The 15,112-nt window shown below is 44.9% G+C and overlaps 1 protein-coding gene across 1 annotated transcript in view; it reads left to right on the forward strand.

The window, feature by feature from the left end:
* Positions 1 to 15,112, forward strand: part of MYO5B (myosin VB) — a 398,063-nt gene that overhangs the window by 278,317 nt on the left and 104,634 nt on the right. The window contains exons 15-16 of the mRNA XM_017529641.2: positions 1,997 to 2,149; positions 3,041 to 3,138. Of these exons, the coding sequence (XP_017385130.1) occupies positions 1,997 to 2,149; positions 3,041 to 3,138 (251 nt within the window). The remainder of the gene's footprint in view (positions 1 to 1,996; positions 2,150 to 3,040; positions 3,139 to 15,112) is intronic.

Genomic DNA, 15,112 nt, shown 5'->3' on the forward strand with positions numbered 1-15,112 from the left:
CGCGCGGGGCAAAGCAGCGGCGCTGGCCGAAACAGCCGCGCTGGCGACCGTGGAGCACCTCTGCCCGGGAATTTCCTAGTCTGTGGGCAATAAAAACACGGCGTCCACTCACCCTCTGCGCTTTCACTGGGAGCTGCAATCCTGAGCTGTTCCTAAACGGCCATCTTCAAGTTGGTCCAAAATACAACTTTCTTAAGCATCTGTACTTACATGGTTTAGAAAGATCATTCGTGTATCTAACCCCTAGTAAAAGTAATAAAACTAGATAATGTCTGAGCCCTATATGCTGGGCACTCTTCTACATGCTTACGTGAATTCTGTCATTCACTTCTCTCCTCAGCCCTCTATAGAAAGGGAAGTCTTGGCAAGTGTAGAGCTCGGGACTCAGCATAGACCTCGGAGGGCATGGGTCCAAGGGCATCACAGAGCCTGTGGGAGACACAGACAGGAGTGATGGATGGTTTGGGAGATGGTCACAGGAGGGGCAGGGCTCAACCTTGAGAGAGGGGCCTCTCAGGATAAGTACAGAAGAGAAAGGGGTGGGGGCATTTCAGGTAAGAATAGCACAGTAAGCAAAGGTATAGAGGCAGGCGTAGTGAGCATGGCACCTGTGGAATAGCAACATGACCAGCTGGATGGCTTTGCAAGGTATTGTCTGAGAGGGGTGAGTGGGATCCGATCAGGGATCCCTCAGACACGAGACTAGGGAATTCTAGTGGAGAACTAGACACAGTGGCAGGAGAGGGGGCCATGTATTTAAATGGGGGTTGAAGGAAGAGGGCACAGGGTAGGTGAGAAGGAGCAGAGCCTAGCATCTGAGGCACTAGCATTTAGCCTCCTTTCTGTTGAGATTGGAAGTGGCTCAGGGTTAGTGAATGGGGCCTGTGTGTTCCTTTTCCCTCCCTCCTTTCCCCCACCCCTGCAGGAGTATGATAAAAGCCTTGCAATACATAATACTTTATTCTAGCCCCAGCATTGACTTCCCCAAGGGATGATGGCAGGACTGTGTTCCTATCAGACTGAACGTCTTGATGGCTGGGACACTGACACCAGCACCTTGTCCAAGGCCTGCATCTTCACCTTGTTGCAGATGAAGACATTAACCTCTTATTTAGTACTCATAGCAACCCCATACAACAAGCATAGGCTTATCCTTATTCTACTTATGAGAAAACAGGTATCAGGGAAGTTAACTTGACAGGATGCAATAATGTAGAAAAATAGAACTTAAAATGTGGCTGTATTAAAGTATAGCCACCTCCTCCCACACCACAAGGAAATGAAGTTCTGCCTGTCTTTGTAGGTGAAGGTCAAGTAAGATGGTGTGGGAAAGCTACTACCATTTTTCCTACCATTTTAAAAAATTGAATTGTCATTCATACATTATAAAATTTACTGTTTTGAAGCACACAATTCACTGGGTTTCAGTATATTCACCAGTTTATGCAACCATCACCACTATAAGTCTGGGAATATTTTTATTACTCCACAAAGAAATCGTGTCCCCATTAGCAGTCACTCCCTTTCTTCCCTTCTTCCCCTTCGCCCTCTTCTTCCCCTTTCTCTTGTTCTTTCCCTTTCTTCCCCAACTCCTGGCAACCAATAACTTACTTTCTATTCCCTGGATATTTCATGTAAATGGAATTACACACTATATGATCATTTGTGTCTGGCTTCTTCCACTTGGTATAATTTATTCGAGGTATGGCCATGTTGTGGCATGGATCAGAAGGTCATTTCTTTATATCGTTGAATATATTAATAATGTTGAATAATTACCCATTGTATGGATGTACCACGTTTGTTTATCCATTCATCAGTTGATATTTGGGTTGTTCCTATTTTGTGGCTCTTGGGAGTAACACTGCTGTGCACATTGGTGGGTGGGTTTTGGCATGGACATGTGTTTTCAGTTCTCAGCTATGTATTGAAAAGAAGCTTTGAAAGGAAACATGTATGGTGAGATCTTCATCATTCTTTCTGTGATTGTTTCTAGTTCCCACTAGTGGCTGATTTGTTTCATGATAACAAGGACCCCGTTCCTGCCACCACCCCTGGGAAGGGGTCATCTTCGAAGATCAACATCCGCTCTGCCAGAACCCCCATGAAAGTCTCCAACAAGGAGCACAAGAAAACCGTTGGTCACCAGGTCAGCCCTGGACCAAAAGCTGTGGGCCAAGGCACACGTGCAGGGCTGGGCTCTCTGTAGATGAAGGGTCAGAGGGAAGCCATCACAGCAGCCTTGACATCAGCAGCCTCGGCCACGCAGCTCAATCTTGTGTCCTTAGAAGAAGGAAATTCCAAAACCTTCACCACAGGGAACTAACAGAGGGAGGAGGGAAGGGGCTGCCCGTAGCCCCCATAAGTATATTAACACGTGTGGTGGGCTGTGCCACAGGGCCACAGACACCTAGTGAAGGAGGCAAAAGGGCCTGGAATTTATATGTTAAAGAGGAGGCTTAAGGAAGCTTTAAATCTGGAGACTAAAAGCAACTTCTCCTGCTGTGGGGTCTCTGTGGCTGTTATGCCCAGTGTGTCTCTGGAGAGAAAAGAAGAGAATGCTTGCCAAGTCCCTGGCAGCCACCATCTACTAAACGTCCATTATTCCTATGGGTTTGCCATTCTGGACATTTAGTATAACAAATTATTTCCAGGATGCCTGGGCATCAGGTGTCAGGCCCCAGGCCCTCAGGTTTGGGAATAGCAGGCTTCCAGGGCACAGTGAACAACTGTCTCATATAGTATTTGCCCACCTTTCATGTTATTTGATCCACACCACTGGGAGTTAGGCACATTAGAGGGCAGACTCTCTCTATGTAATTTGAGGAGCCCTTTTATAGGAAGGACTTGATTCTGGTCACAGCAAGAGAGCAGTGTCAGAACTGGAATCTTACCCCAGGTCCCTGAACTTCTTCTGTCCTTCTGGATTAATAATAATAGTAATAATGGTAACAATAATTACCACCACCCATATGAGCTTTTCTTTATTATATATCCACACGTTGTTAAAAATAACCAAGCACCGCTTTTGTCTCTCTAGTTCCGTACCTCCCTGCATCTGCTCATGGAGACCCTGAATGCCACGACGCCTCACTATGTGCGCTGCATCAAGCCCAACGATGAGAAGCTCCCCTTCCAGTAAGTGCCTGTTGGGCATTAGCCTGTCCAGCCCAGCCTCAGAGGTTCCGGTGGAACAGGGTGGGCCAGGCCTTGCCTGGGGGTCTCTGGCCTTCAGCATGATGACTAACTGGACTTACACTTCCCAGACAGCTTACATGTTTACAGACAGGCTGACAGACATTTGCTGAGTGCCACCTGTCTGCCATCCAGGAGGACTCAAGAGAAAAAATGCAGTTCCCTGATCCCATGAAGCTTACAGTGGTGGTCAGGAATGTGCATGCTTGAATCAAATAGAGAACATTAAATGTAGCCATGAGTGCATCTTACAGCAAGTGTCCAATTCAGACTTGGAAAGATTGCTGAAGTGGTCAGGAAAGGCTTCTCTTGTGTTGAAGAATCAAGACCTTGCTTGGTGTGTCGAACGATTGGACATGCACATGGTCCTGTTTCTCACATTCTCCTCTGCTGCTGAGCTTCCAGAATTATCTACACTTGCTCCCCTTCTCACTCCTCAGCCCACTCTGATCCAACATTTGCTTCTACTGTCACCTTGAAACCTTGTCCCAGTTCTGTCCATGCTCATGTGGCTGACCTCACCCTAGTCTGTAGAACTCTTTTGTTTTTTAGACTGAGTCTTGCTCTGTCCTCCAGGCTGGAGTGCAGTGGTGCAATCTCAGCTCACTGCAACCTCCAGGGTTGAAGTGATTCTCCTGCCTCAGCCTTCTGAGTAGCTGGGATTGCAGGCTGCGCTACCATGTCTGACTAATTTTTTTGTATTTTTAATAGAGATGGGATTTCACCATGTTGGTCAGGCTGGTCTTGAACTCCTGACCTCGTGATTCACCCTCCTTGGCCTCTCAAAGTGCTGGGATTATAGGCATGATCCACTGCGCCGGGCCCCAAGTCCATAGACCTCTTTATGATCTTTGTACATCTTTGGTTTCTGCTAAATTCCAGACAAGTGTTTGTGCAAGCCTACTAGAGCTTCATTGTCCACCTCGCAATCTGCATGCCTGAGACCACACTCTTCATCTCCCGCCACTCCCCAAGAATGGTTTCCTCTTTAATTGGTCTCTGTTGTAGTAAGAGGCATAACATTTCCTGATACTTCATCCACCCACCAGATCTGATCTCTCAGACTAGAAGCCTGAGAGTCTCTCTAACCTGCGGTGCAGGGGGAATCCCTATTGACGATGGGTATGTGCTGTCATCTGACTTACCCAGCATGGGAGCCGCTTGTCACACGTGACTGTTGAGTGCTTGATACATGTCTAGTGTGATTGATGAGCTGAATTCTTAATTTTATTTCATTTTAATTGATTTCAGATACCCAGAGGTGCCAGTGGCCACCATACAGCACAGTTTAACCCTTGATTCTTTTATCTCCTTTACTTCCCAGTGTCTAATCGATGTCAGAGTCCCATGAAGCCTACATACAAGTTCCTCACCCTGGTCTCCCTTTTCTCTTCCTTACTCACCTTGTTCCAGATCCTCTTTTCTTGCCTGGAATACTACCTCAAATCTTTAAAAAAAAAGAGCCTCTCTCTCAGCCTCTGCAGCCTCTTCAGCTATTACCCTGGGCCTTCATGCATGCGGTTCCCTCGGGCCAGAGAAGGTTTCTGAGCACCTTATTCCCATCTTTGTTCCCCAGGATTTATTTCTCTTTTGGGCCTGGTATAATTTCTTTGTGAAATAACTTACTTTGGCAATTTTGACTCTCAGACTGAATATCTGAACTGCCTCCTACAGTCCCGCCATTGAATAAAGCTGGGATTCCATTCAGACAGGCTCCATGTGGAAAAGGTTAGGGAGACAGAATGTGACCAGTTTTCTTTGCAGTGTGCTGCTTGCTCGCTCTTCCCTTCCTCCAAATCTCTGAGACATGCTTAGGAATTCCCCCGGGTGGCATCAGTTGACTTCAGAAGAGAAGAGGCTATTAGAAGCATAGCGTGTATGAAAGACTCAGATTCTGTGTGAAGAGCAGAGTGGTGTGCAGGGCCCAGGGGAGAGGAGGTGGTGGCTCCATACCAGCCTGGCCAGACCAGATTTGGCCTTGGGCCCTTCCCTCATCAGAGCCTGGCCCTGCAGTGGGACAGATACTCTTCTGGGTCTCCCCTCTCAAGTGAGAAGGGGCTGGGACTTTCTAGTCCTGAGGTCCCATTGTTCTAAGACCCTCCCTTGCCTTCAAAAGCAAAATCTTCCTCTCATTACAGAGAAAAGGTGGGAAGAATACTGACCTTGTCATGGAACCTGGATTCTAGTTTGAGCTCACTGCTGATTTGGCCAATCACAAGCTAGCCTTTTATTATCTGTGTCTCATTTTCTCACCTGTTAATTCTGGTGAGGGCCTGGTGTGGCAGCTCATGCCTTTAATTGTAAGGCTTTGAGAGGCCAAGGCAGGAGGATCACTTGAGGCAGGGATTTTGAGACCAGCCTGGGCAACACAGCGAAACCCAACCTCTGCAAAAACATATTTAAATTAGCTGGGCATGGTGATGCATGCCTATACTCCCAGCTACCCCAGAGGATGAGGCAGGAGAATTGCTTAAACCTAGGAGTTTAAGGCTGCAGCGAGCTCTGATTGTGCCACTGTACTCCAGTCTGGGTGACAAAGCACGACTTTGTCTCTCAAAAAAATAAAAATAAATATCCCAATGAAAGAATCTGAGGATATAATAGGAATTGTTCATGAGAGTGTAAAATGTATATGATTACAGTTATTAGTGGCATCATCCTAGAAGGAAGTTTATGTCTCTTCACCCATTCCCTGTCATCAGAGTTGCTCAGCCTCAGCAGCATTAACACATTGGGTCAGAGAATTCTTTGTTGGGGCAAGAGGTGCTGTCCTGTGCATTACAGGATGTTGAGAAGCATCCTTGGCCTCTACCCACTAGATGCTACAAGCATCCCACTATTGTGACAGCTAAAAATGTTTTTAGACATTGCCAAATGTTCCCTTGGGGATAAAATTGCTTCCAGTTGAGAACTCCTGTCCTACATTAAATGCTTTGATAGCATGGCTTGTATAAAAGTCTTTTTCCTCTGCTTCCTTCGTTCAAGGAACACCTATCCTACCTCCTACTAGGCACTGGGCTAGGACAGGTGGAATGACAATAAGACATGTTCCCCATGCTTAAGGAATTGTCTGTTACAAGTAACTGGCAATGCCACAGAAGTGGCTGTCAGTGGCTCTGTGAAAATGCTGACAGGGCAAAGGCAAGAGAGAGATAAAGTATCCAGAGTGGCAGTGGCCTGGGACGAGTGTCACAACCTCGGAAAGTTTAGTGGCAGACCTGGCCGCTGATTTCCCGAAGGCCAGCCCAGGTCTCAGAGTCCTGAGATGTGACTGTAGGATGCTGCTGAGACTGGGGAGGCAGGTAGAGAGCTTGGAGCCCGTGGAGAAATCCATGGGTGATTGTGGAGATATGGCTGGTTCTAACACCGTGGGAGTCCCTCTTCGCATCCAGCAGGCTCCAGGGTGTGCTAATCCTACTGGGAGAGAAAAGCATGAACTTCAGTTTCAGCACTGTGATCTTCTAAATCTTTGGTGATTTTTCTGTGCTAATTATCCTTGCTATGGTCCTCCAAGACTTAATAGAAGGAGGGCTGGTTTTCTATTCCTAGTCACCTAATAGTGAATGCAGTAAGGTGGATTGAGAGACGTGTTTGACAGTAGGTTTTCTCTTTTCTTTTTTTTTTTTTTTTGAAACAGGGTCTCACTCTATTGCTCAGGCTGGAGTGTAGTGGCGCAATCTCAGCTCACTGCAACCTCCGCCTCCCAGGCTCAAGCAATTCTCCTGCCTCAGCCTCCCAAGTAGCTGGGATTACAGGCACTCGCCACTTTGCCCACCTAATTTTTGTATTTTTATTAGAGACAGGGTTTCACCATGTTGGTCAGGGTGGTCTCGAACTCCTACCCTTGTGATCCACGTGCCTCGGCCTCCCAAAGTGCTGGGATTACAGGCATGAGCCACCGTGCCCAGCAGTAGGTTTTCTTTACTGTTGGGGGGAGGAAATACAGAAGACTGCCTGGCCTCACACGTCCCCTCAGAGTATGTGAACAGGGAAAGATGATGGCAATATCTTCTTTGTATAGTGTCTGTTAGCTTTTTCTATCAGCATTTTTCCTGTTGTTGTTCTTGTTGTTTATTTATTTATTTTTAACATAGTCACACAGCCACCACTGCTTTATACTTGGGCAGATATGTTGAACTGTCATTGAGTAAATGAGAGAAATGAGGTACAGAGAGACTGTGTCTTGCCCAAAGTAACACTAGCTGTTAGTGGCAGAGCAGAGGCCACACTGAGTTTTTTTCTCCTCCAGACTTGCTCTTTGCCCCAGATCACAGGGAAGGCAGTGTTGCCATCACAGGAGGACAGAGCAGGCATGGGGAAGGGAAGGGATTTGCTGAGCTGGTCATGAAGAGGAAAGAATGTTAAGGCTGAATTCAAAAAACTCTGTGCCAGGTGCCTTCTGGGGACCAGCTCTAGGCATGGTGTGTGGTGACTCCAAGAGCAAACCAGTGCCCCAACGCTGCCCTCAGGAAGTCATGCTGTGCTGTGTGGGGGCGGGGACTAGCACTCAGTGAGCCATTGCCTGGCCCTTCAATAGGACCCAAACTGGATGCCTGGAGGTGAGGAAGCATGATGTGGGGATAATAGAGCAGAGAGGGAGGGGACAAATGGGGAGGAGAAGCAGTAGTTTTAAGGAATGAAGGGGGTCTCAATGAGCTTCTGCCCATTTTATTAATACCATTGGTGGTGGTGGGGGAGAGAATCCAAGATGGCCAAATAGGAACAGCTCTGGAGTGCAGTTCCCAGTGAGAACAATGCACAGGGTGAGTGAACACTGCATTTCCAAATGAGTTATTACTGGCCATAGACCAAGAGATTCCCAGGCTGAAAAACGCCACAAGGTTCCACTCAGGATGGTCCAGCTCTGTTGGGGGAAGGGTGTCCACCATTACCGAGGCATTCAGCCATTACTGAGGCAGTCCGCCATTACAGAGGCAGTCCGCCATTACAGAGGCAGTCCACCATTACAGAGGCAGACTGCCATTACAGAGGCAGACTGCCATTACTGAGGCTGTTCTAACTGTACCTCTATAAACAAAACCACAAGGAAGTTCACACAGCAGCTGGGCAGAGCCAACGGCAGCTCAGCAATGCCTCTGCTGGCAGACTGTGACTAGGTTACCTCCTTGCTGGGCAGGGAAGCTCTGAAAAAAGGCAGCAGCATGTCAGAAACTTATAAATAAAGCCCCACCTTCCCAGGACAGAGCACCTGGGAAAAAAAGGCGGTTATGAGTTCCACTGCAGCAGACTTAAACGTACACCTGCCCAGCAGCTCTGAATAGAACAATGGAGCTCACAGCTCAGTACTTGACCTCCTATAAGGGACAGACTGTCTCCTCAAGCAGCTCTCTGACCCCCATATAGCCAAAAAGTCACCTTATAAAGGAGAGCTCAGGCTGACATCTGGCGGGTATCCTTCTGGGATGAAGATAACAGAAGAAGTAACTGGCAGCAACCCTTACTATTCTGTAACTGCCACAGGTGACCCCCAGGCAAGCAGAGTCTGGAGTGGACCTCCAGCAGGCCTACAGCAGAGGGGCCTATTAGAAGGAAAACTAAAAATCAGAAAGATATAACTTCATCATCAACAAAAAGGACATCCACTCAGAGACCCCATCCGAAAGTCACCAACTACAAAGACCATAGGTAAATATGTCCACAAAGATGGGAAGAAACCAGTGCAAAAAGGATGAAAACACCCAAAACCAGAACACCTCTCCTCCTCCAAGGGAACACAACTCATCACCAGCAAAGGAACAAAACTGAATGGAGAATGAGTCTGATTGAATTGACAGAAATAGGCTTCAGAAGGTGGGTAATAAACTTCTCTGATCTAAAAGAACATGTTCTAACCCAATGCAAAGAAACTAAGAACCTTGAGGCTTGACAAAATGCTAACGAAAATAAACAGCTTAGAGAAGAATATAAATGACTTAATGGAGCTGAAAAACACAACACGAGAACATCGCAAAATATACACAAGTTTCAATAGCAGAATCGACCAAGCAGAAGAAAGGATATCAGAGATTGAAGATCAACTTAATGAAGTAAAATGAGAAGGCAAGATTACAGGAAAAAAAAAGGAGTGAAAAGAAATGAACAAAGCCTCCAAGAAATACGGAATTATGTGAAAAGACCTAATTTATGTTTGATAGTTGTACCTGAATGTTACAGAGAGAATGAATCCAAGCTGGAAAACACTCTTCAGGATATTATCCAGGAGAACTTCCCCAACCTAGCAAGGCAGGCCAATATTCAAGTCCAGGAAATACAGAGAACACCACAAAGATATTCCTCAAGAAGAGCAACCCCAAGGCACATAATTGTCAGATTCACTAGGGTTGAAATGAAGGAAAAAATGCTAAGTGCAGCCAGAAAGAAGGGTCACGTTACCCACAAAGGGAAGCCCATCAGACTCACAGCGGATCTTTCGACAGAAACCCTACAAGCCAGAATAGAGTAGGGGCAAATATTCAACATCCTTAAAGAAGATAACTTTCAACCTAGAATTTCATATCTAGCCAAACTAAGCTTCATAAGCAAAGGAGAAATAAAATCCTTTACAAACAAGCAATTGCTTAGAGATTTCATCACCAGGCCTGCCTTACAAGAGCTCCTGAAAGAAGCACTAAACATAGAAAGGAACAACCAGTACTAGCCACTCCAAAAACATACCAAATGGTAAAAAGCATCAACACAATGAATTAACTGTATCAACTAATGTGCAAAACAACCAGCTAGCATCAAAATGGCAGGATCAAATTCACACATAACAATATTAACCTTAAATGTAAATGGGCTGCTAAATGCCCCAACCAAAGACACAGACTAACAAATTGGATAAAAAGTCAAAACCCATTGGTGTGCTATATCCAGAAAACCCATCTCACATGCAAGGACATAAATAGGCTCAAAATAAAGGGATGGAGGAAGATCTACTGAGCAAATGGAGAGCAAAAAAAGCAGGAGTTGCAATCCTAGTCCCTAATAAAATAGACTTTAAACCAACAAAGATCAAAAGAGACAAAGAAGGGCATTACATAATAGTAAAAGGATCAATGCAACAAGAAGAGCTAATGATCCTAAATATATATGCACCCAATACAGGAGCACCCAGTTACATAAATCAAGTTCTTAAAGACCCACAAATAGACTTAGACTCCCACACAATAATAGTGGGAGACTTTAACACTCCACTGTCAATATTAGACAGATCAACAAGACAGAAAATTAACAAGGATGTCCAGGACTTGAACTCAGATCTGGACAAAGCAAACCTAATAGACATTTACAGAACTCTCCACACCAAATCCACAGAATATACATTCTTCTCAGCACCACATCACACCTACTCTAAAATTGACCACATCATTGGAAGTAAATCACTCCTCAGCAAATGCAAAAGAATGGAAATCATAACAAAGAGTCTCTCAGATCACAATGCAATCAAATTAGAACTCAGGATTAAGAAGCTAACTCAGAACAGCACAACTTCATGGAAACTGAACAACTGGCTCTTGAATGTTGACTGGATAAACAATGAAATGAAGGCAGAAATAAAGATGTTCTTAGAAACCAAGGAGAACAAAGACACATTGTACCAGAATCTCTTGGACACGTTTAAAGCAGTGTCTACAGGAAAATTTGTATCAATAAATGCCCACATGAGAAGCAACGAAAGATCTAAAATCGACACCCTATCATCGAAATTGAAAGAGCTACAGAAGCAAGGTCAAAAAAACTCAAAAGCTAGCAGAGGACAAGAAATAACTAAGATCAGAGCAGAACTGAAGGAGATAGAGACACAAAAAACCTTTCAAAAATTAATAAATCCAGGAGCTGGTTTTTTGAAAAGATCAACAAAATAGGCCACTAGCCAGATTGATAAAAAAAAATAATCAAATAGATGCAATAAAAAATGATAAAGGGGATATCACCACAGATTCCACAGGAATACAAACTACCATCAGAGATTACTACAAACAACTCTATGCGCACAAGCCAGTAAACCTGGAAGAAATGGATAAGTTCCTGGACACTTGCACCCTCCCAGGCCTAAACCAGGAAGAAGTCAAAACCCTGAATAGACCAATAAGAAGGGCTGAAGTTGAGGCAGCAATTAATAGCCTACCAACCAAAAAAAGCCCAGGTCCAGATGGGTTCACAGCTGAATTATACCAGACATACAAAGAGGAGCTGGTACCACTGCTTCTGGTACTATTTCAAATAATACAAAAAGAGGGAATCCTTCCCAAATCATTTTATGAGACTAACATCATCCTGATACCAGAACCTGGCAGAGTCTCAACAAGAAAAAAAAAACATCAGGCCAATATCCATGATTAACATAGATGCAAAAATCTTCAATAAAATACTGGCAAACCAATTACAACAGCACATCGAAAAGCTTATTCGTCACGATCAAGTAGGCTTTATCCCAGGGTTGCAAGGCTGGTACAACATATGCCGGTCTATAAACGTAATCCACAATATGAACAGAACCAAAGACAAAAACCACATGATTGTCTCAATAGATGCAGAGAAGGCCTTCAACAAAATTCAACAGCCCTTTATGCTACAAACTCTCAATAAACTAGGTATCAGTGGAACGTATCTCAAAATAATAAAAGCTACTTACGACAAACCCACAGCCAATATCATACTGAATGGGCAAAAACTGGAAGCATTTCCTTTGAAATCTGGCACTAGATAAGGATACTGTCTCTCACCACTCCTGTTCAATACAGTATTGGAAGTTCTAGCCAGAGCAATCAGGCAAGAAAAAGAAAAAGGGTATTCAGTTAGGAAAGGAGGAAGTCAAATTGTCTCTATTTGCAGACGACATGATTGTATATTTAGAAGACCCCATTGTCTCAGCCCAAAATATCCTGAAACTGATAAGCAACTTCAGCAAAGTCTCGGGATACAAAATCAATGTGCAAAAATCACAGGCATTCCTATACACCAACAACAGACTTAAAGGGAGCCAAATCAAGAACGAACTGCCATTCAGAATTCCAACAAAGAGAATTAAATACCTAGGAATACAACTATCAAAGGATGTAAAGGACCTCTTCAAGAAGAACTACAAACCACTGCTCAAGGAAATAAGAGAGGACACAAAACAGATGGAAAAACATTCCATGCTCATGGTTAGGAAGAATCAATATTGTGAAAATGAACATAATGCCAAAAGTAATTTATAGATTAAATGCTATCTCAATCAAGCTACCTATGACCCTCTTCACAGATTTGGAAAAAACCACCTTAAACTTCATATGAAATCAAAAGAGAGCCCGCATAGCCAAGACAATTCTTAGCAAAAAGAACAAAGCTGGAGGCATTACACTACCTGACTTCAAACTATACTACAAGGCTACAGTAATCAAAACAGCATAGCACTGATACCAAAAAAGAGATATAGACCAAAGGAACAGAACAGAGGCCTCAGAGGCAACGCCACACATCTGCAACCATCTGATCTTTGGCAAACCTGACAAGAACGAGCAATGGGGAAAGGATTCCCTGTTTAATAATGGTGTTGGGAAAACTGGCTAGCCATGTGCAGAAAACAAATTGGACCCCTTCCTGACACCTTACACTAAAATTAACTCCAGATGGATTAAAGACTTAAACATAAGACCTAACACCATAAAAACCCTAGAAGAAAACCTAGGCAAAACCATCCAGTCCATAGGCATAGGCAAGGACTTCATGACTAAAATACCAAAAGCACTGGCAACAAAAGCCAAAATAGACATGTGGGATCTAATTAAACTCCAGAGCTTCTGCACAGCAAAAGAAACAATTATTAAAGTGAACCAGCAACCAACAGAATGGGAAAAAATTTTTGTAATCTACCTGTCTAACAAAGGGCTAATATCCAGAATCTACAAAAAACTAAAACGGATTTACAAGAAAAAAACCCATTCAAAAGCAGGTGAAGAACATGAACAGACACTTCTCAAAAGAAGACATACATGAGGCCAACAAACATATGAAAAAGTGCTCATCATCAGTGGTCATTAGAGAAATGCAAATCAAAACCACATTGAGATACCATCTCACGCCAGTTAGAATGGCGATCATTAAAAATCTGGAGACAACTGATGCTGGAGAGGATGTGGAGAAATAGGAACACTTTTACACTGTTGGTGGGAGTGTAAATTAGTTCAACCATTGTGGAAGACAGTGTGGAGATTCCTCAAGGACCTAGAAATAGAAATTCTATTTGATTCAGCCATCCCATTAGTAGGTATATATCCAAAGGATTATAAATCGTTTTATTATAAAGACACATGTACACATATGTTCATTGCAGTGCTGTTTACAATAACAAAATCCTGGAACCAACCCAAATGACCATCGATGATAGACTAGACAAGGAAAATGTGGCACATATACACCATGGAATACTCTGCAGCCATAAAAAACGTTGAGTTCATGTCCTTTGTAGGGACATGGATGAATCTGGAAACCATCACTCGGCAAACTAACACAAGAACAGAAAAACAAACACCACATGTTCTCACTTATAGGCGAGTGTTGAACAATGAGAACACATGGACACAGGGAGGGGAGCATCACACACGGGTCTGTTGGGGGGGACTAGGGGAGGGACAGTGTGGGGTAGGGAGGTTGAAGAGGCATAACATGGGGAGAAATGCCAGTTTTAGGTAACGGGGTGATGGAGGCAGCAAACCACATTGCCATGTATGTACCTATGTAACAATCCTACATATTTTGCTCATGTATCCTAGAACCTGAAGTGCAATAAAATATATTAAAAATACGTATTTCATGAGGAAATAGTAGGAGGTCCTGGAAGAAGGAGGGACCCCCAGCTGGTCCCATAGCCCATGTGGGATCTGTGAGTCCCAGATGCTCCTGAGCACTCTGCCATCCCAGTGTGTACAATGGGCTGAATTTGACCCTGTGGTAGTGCTGAGCAGAGGGAAGAGGCCAGTGGCTGGCCTGGGGAACACAGTTGCTGAAGTCAGGGACTGAGCACCTGTGGAGGTGGCTTGCAGGCCACAAGATGCCTTTTCCAAAGCACAGAGGCATCCGCTCTGCCTTTATGACACAGGGTCTGGCTGACAGCTTTAGCAGTGAGAGCCTGTGAGCAGGGAAGCCTGCAGCCCAAAGGCTTCTGATCACTCGCGGTCATGGGCAGCCCAGCAGCTGCTTATGACTCTGGTGATAGCCTCCCTGGTGATGAAGACCCCCTTGGATCCTGGAACTGTGCTGCCTTTTGTGGCGGAGCCACCGCAGAGGGGACATTGGTGTGAGAGGGTCAGCAGGCAGTCAAGTACTCAGCACGTTTTCCCTGCTGTAAGGCCCTTGCACCAAGGGGCTTTTACTCTCATTAAAAAGATGAAAGGGGCGGGGCTCATACCTGTAATCCTAGCACTTTGGGAGGCCGTGGTGGATGGATCATGAGGTCAGGAATCCAGCCTGACCAACATGGTAAAATCCTGTCTCTACTAAAAATACAAAAATTAGCTGGGCGTGGTGGCGCCTGCCTATAATCCTAGCTACTCAGGAAGCTGAGACAGGAGATTTGCTTGAACCCCGGAGGCGGAGGTTGCAGTGAGCTGAGATCACGCCATTGCACTCCAGCCTGGGCGACAGAGCAAGACGCCATCTCCAAAAAAAAAGTCTTCTGAAGGGACTGTTTTGTTCAGAGCTGTGTAAATTGATGCTCCATTGTGCCTCATATGCTCAGTGCCTTGGGCTTTTGGGACTGGAGTAGCCGGAAGATTTTATGGAGGAGCTGGGTGTGTAAACAAGGTGGGGCTCAGGAGGGCAGAGAGGAGCATCAGAGCCACAGTGAGCACAGCCTGGAGGAGAGTGTGGGCATCTCATGGGACAAGACCTGGGGCTGATGTGCAATGCAGAGTGTTGCCTGGGGTGAGGT

Source organism: Cebus imitator, unplaced genomic scaffold (genome assembly GCF_001604975.1).
Source record: "Cebus imitator isolate Cc_AM_T3 unplaced genomic scaffold, Cebus_imitator-1.0 Scaffold60, whole genome shotgun sequence".
Classification (NCBI taxonomy): domain Eukaryota; kingdom Metazoa; phylum Chordata; class Mammalia; order Primates; family Cebidae; genus Cebus; species Cebus imitator.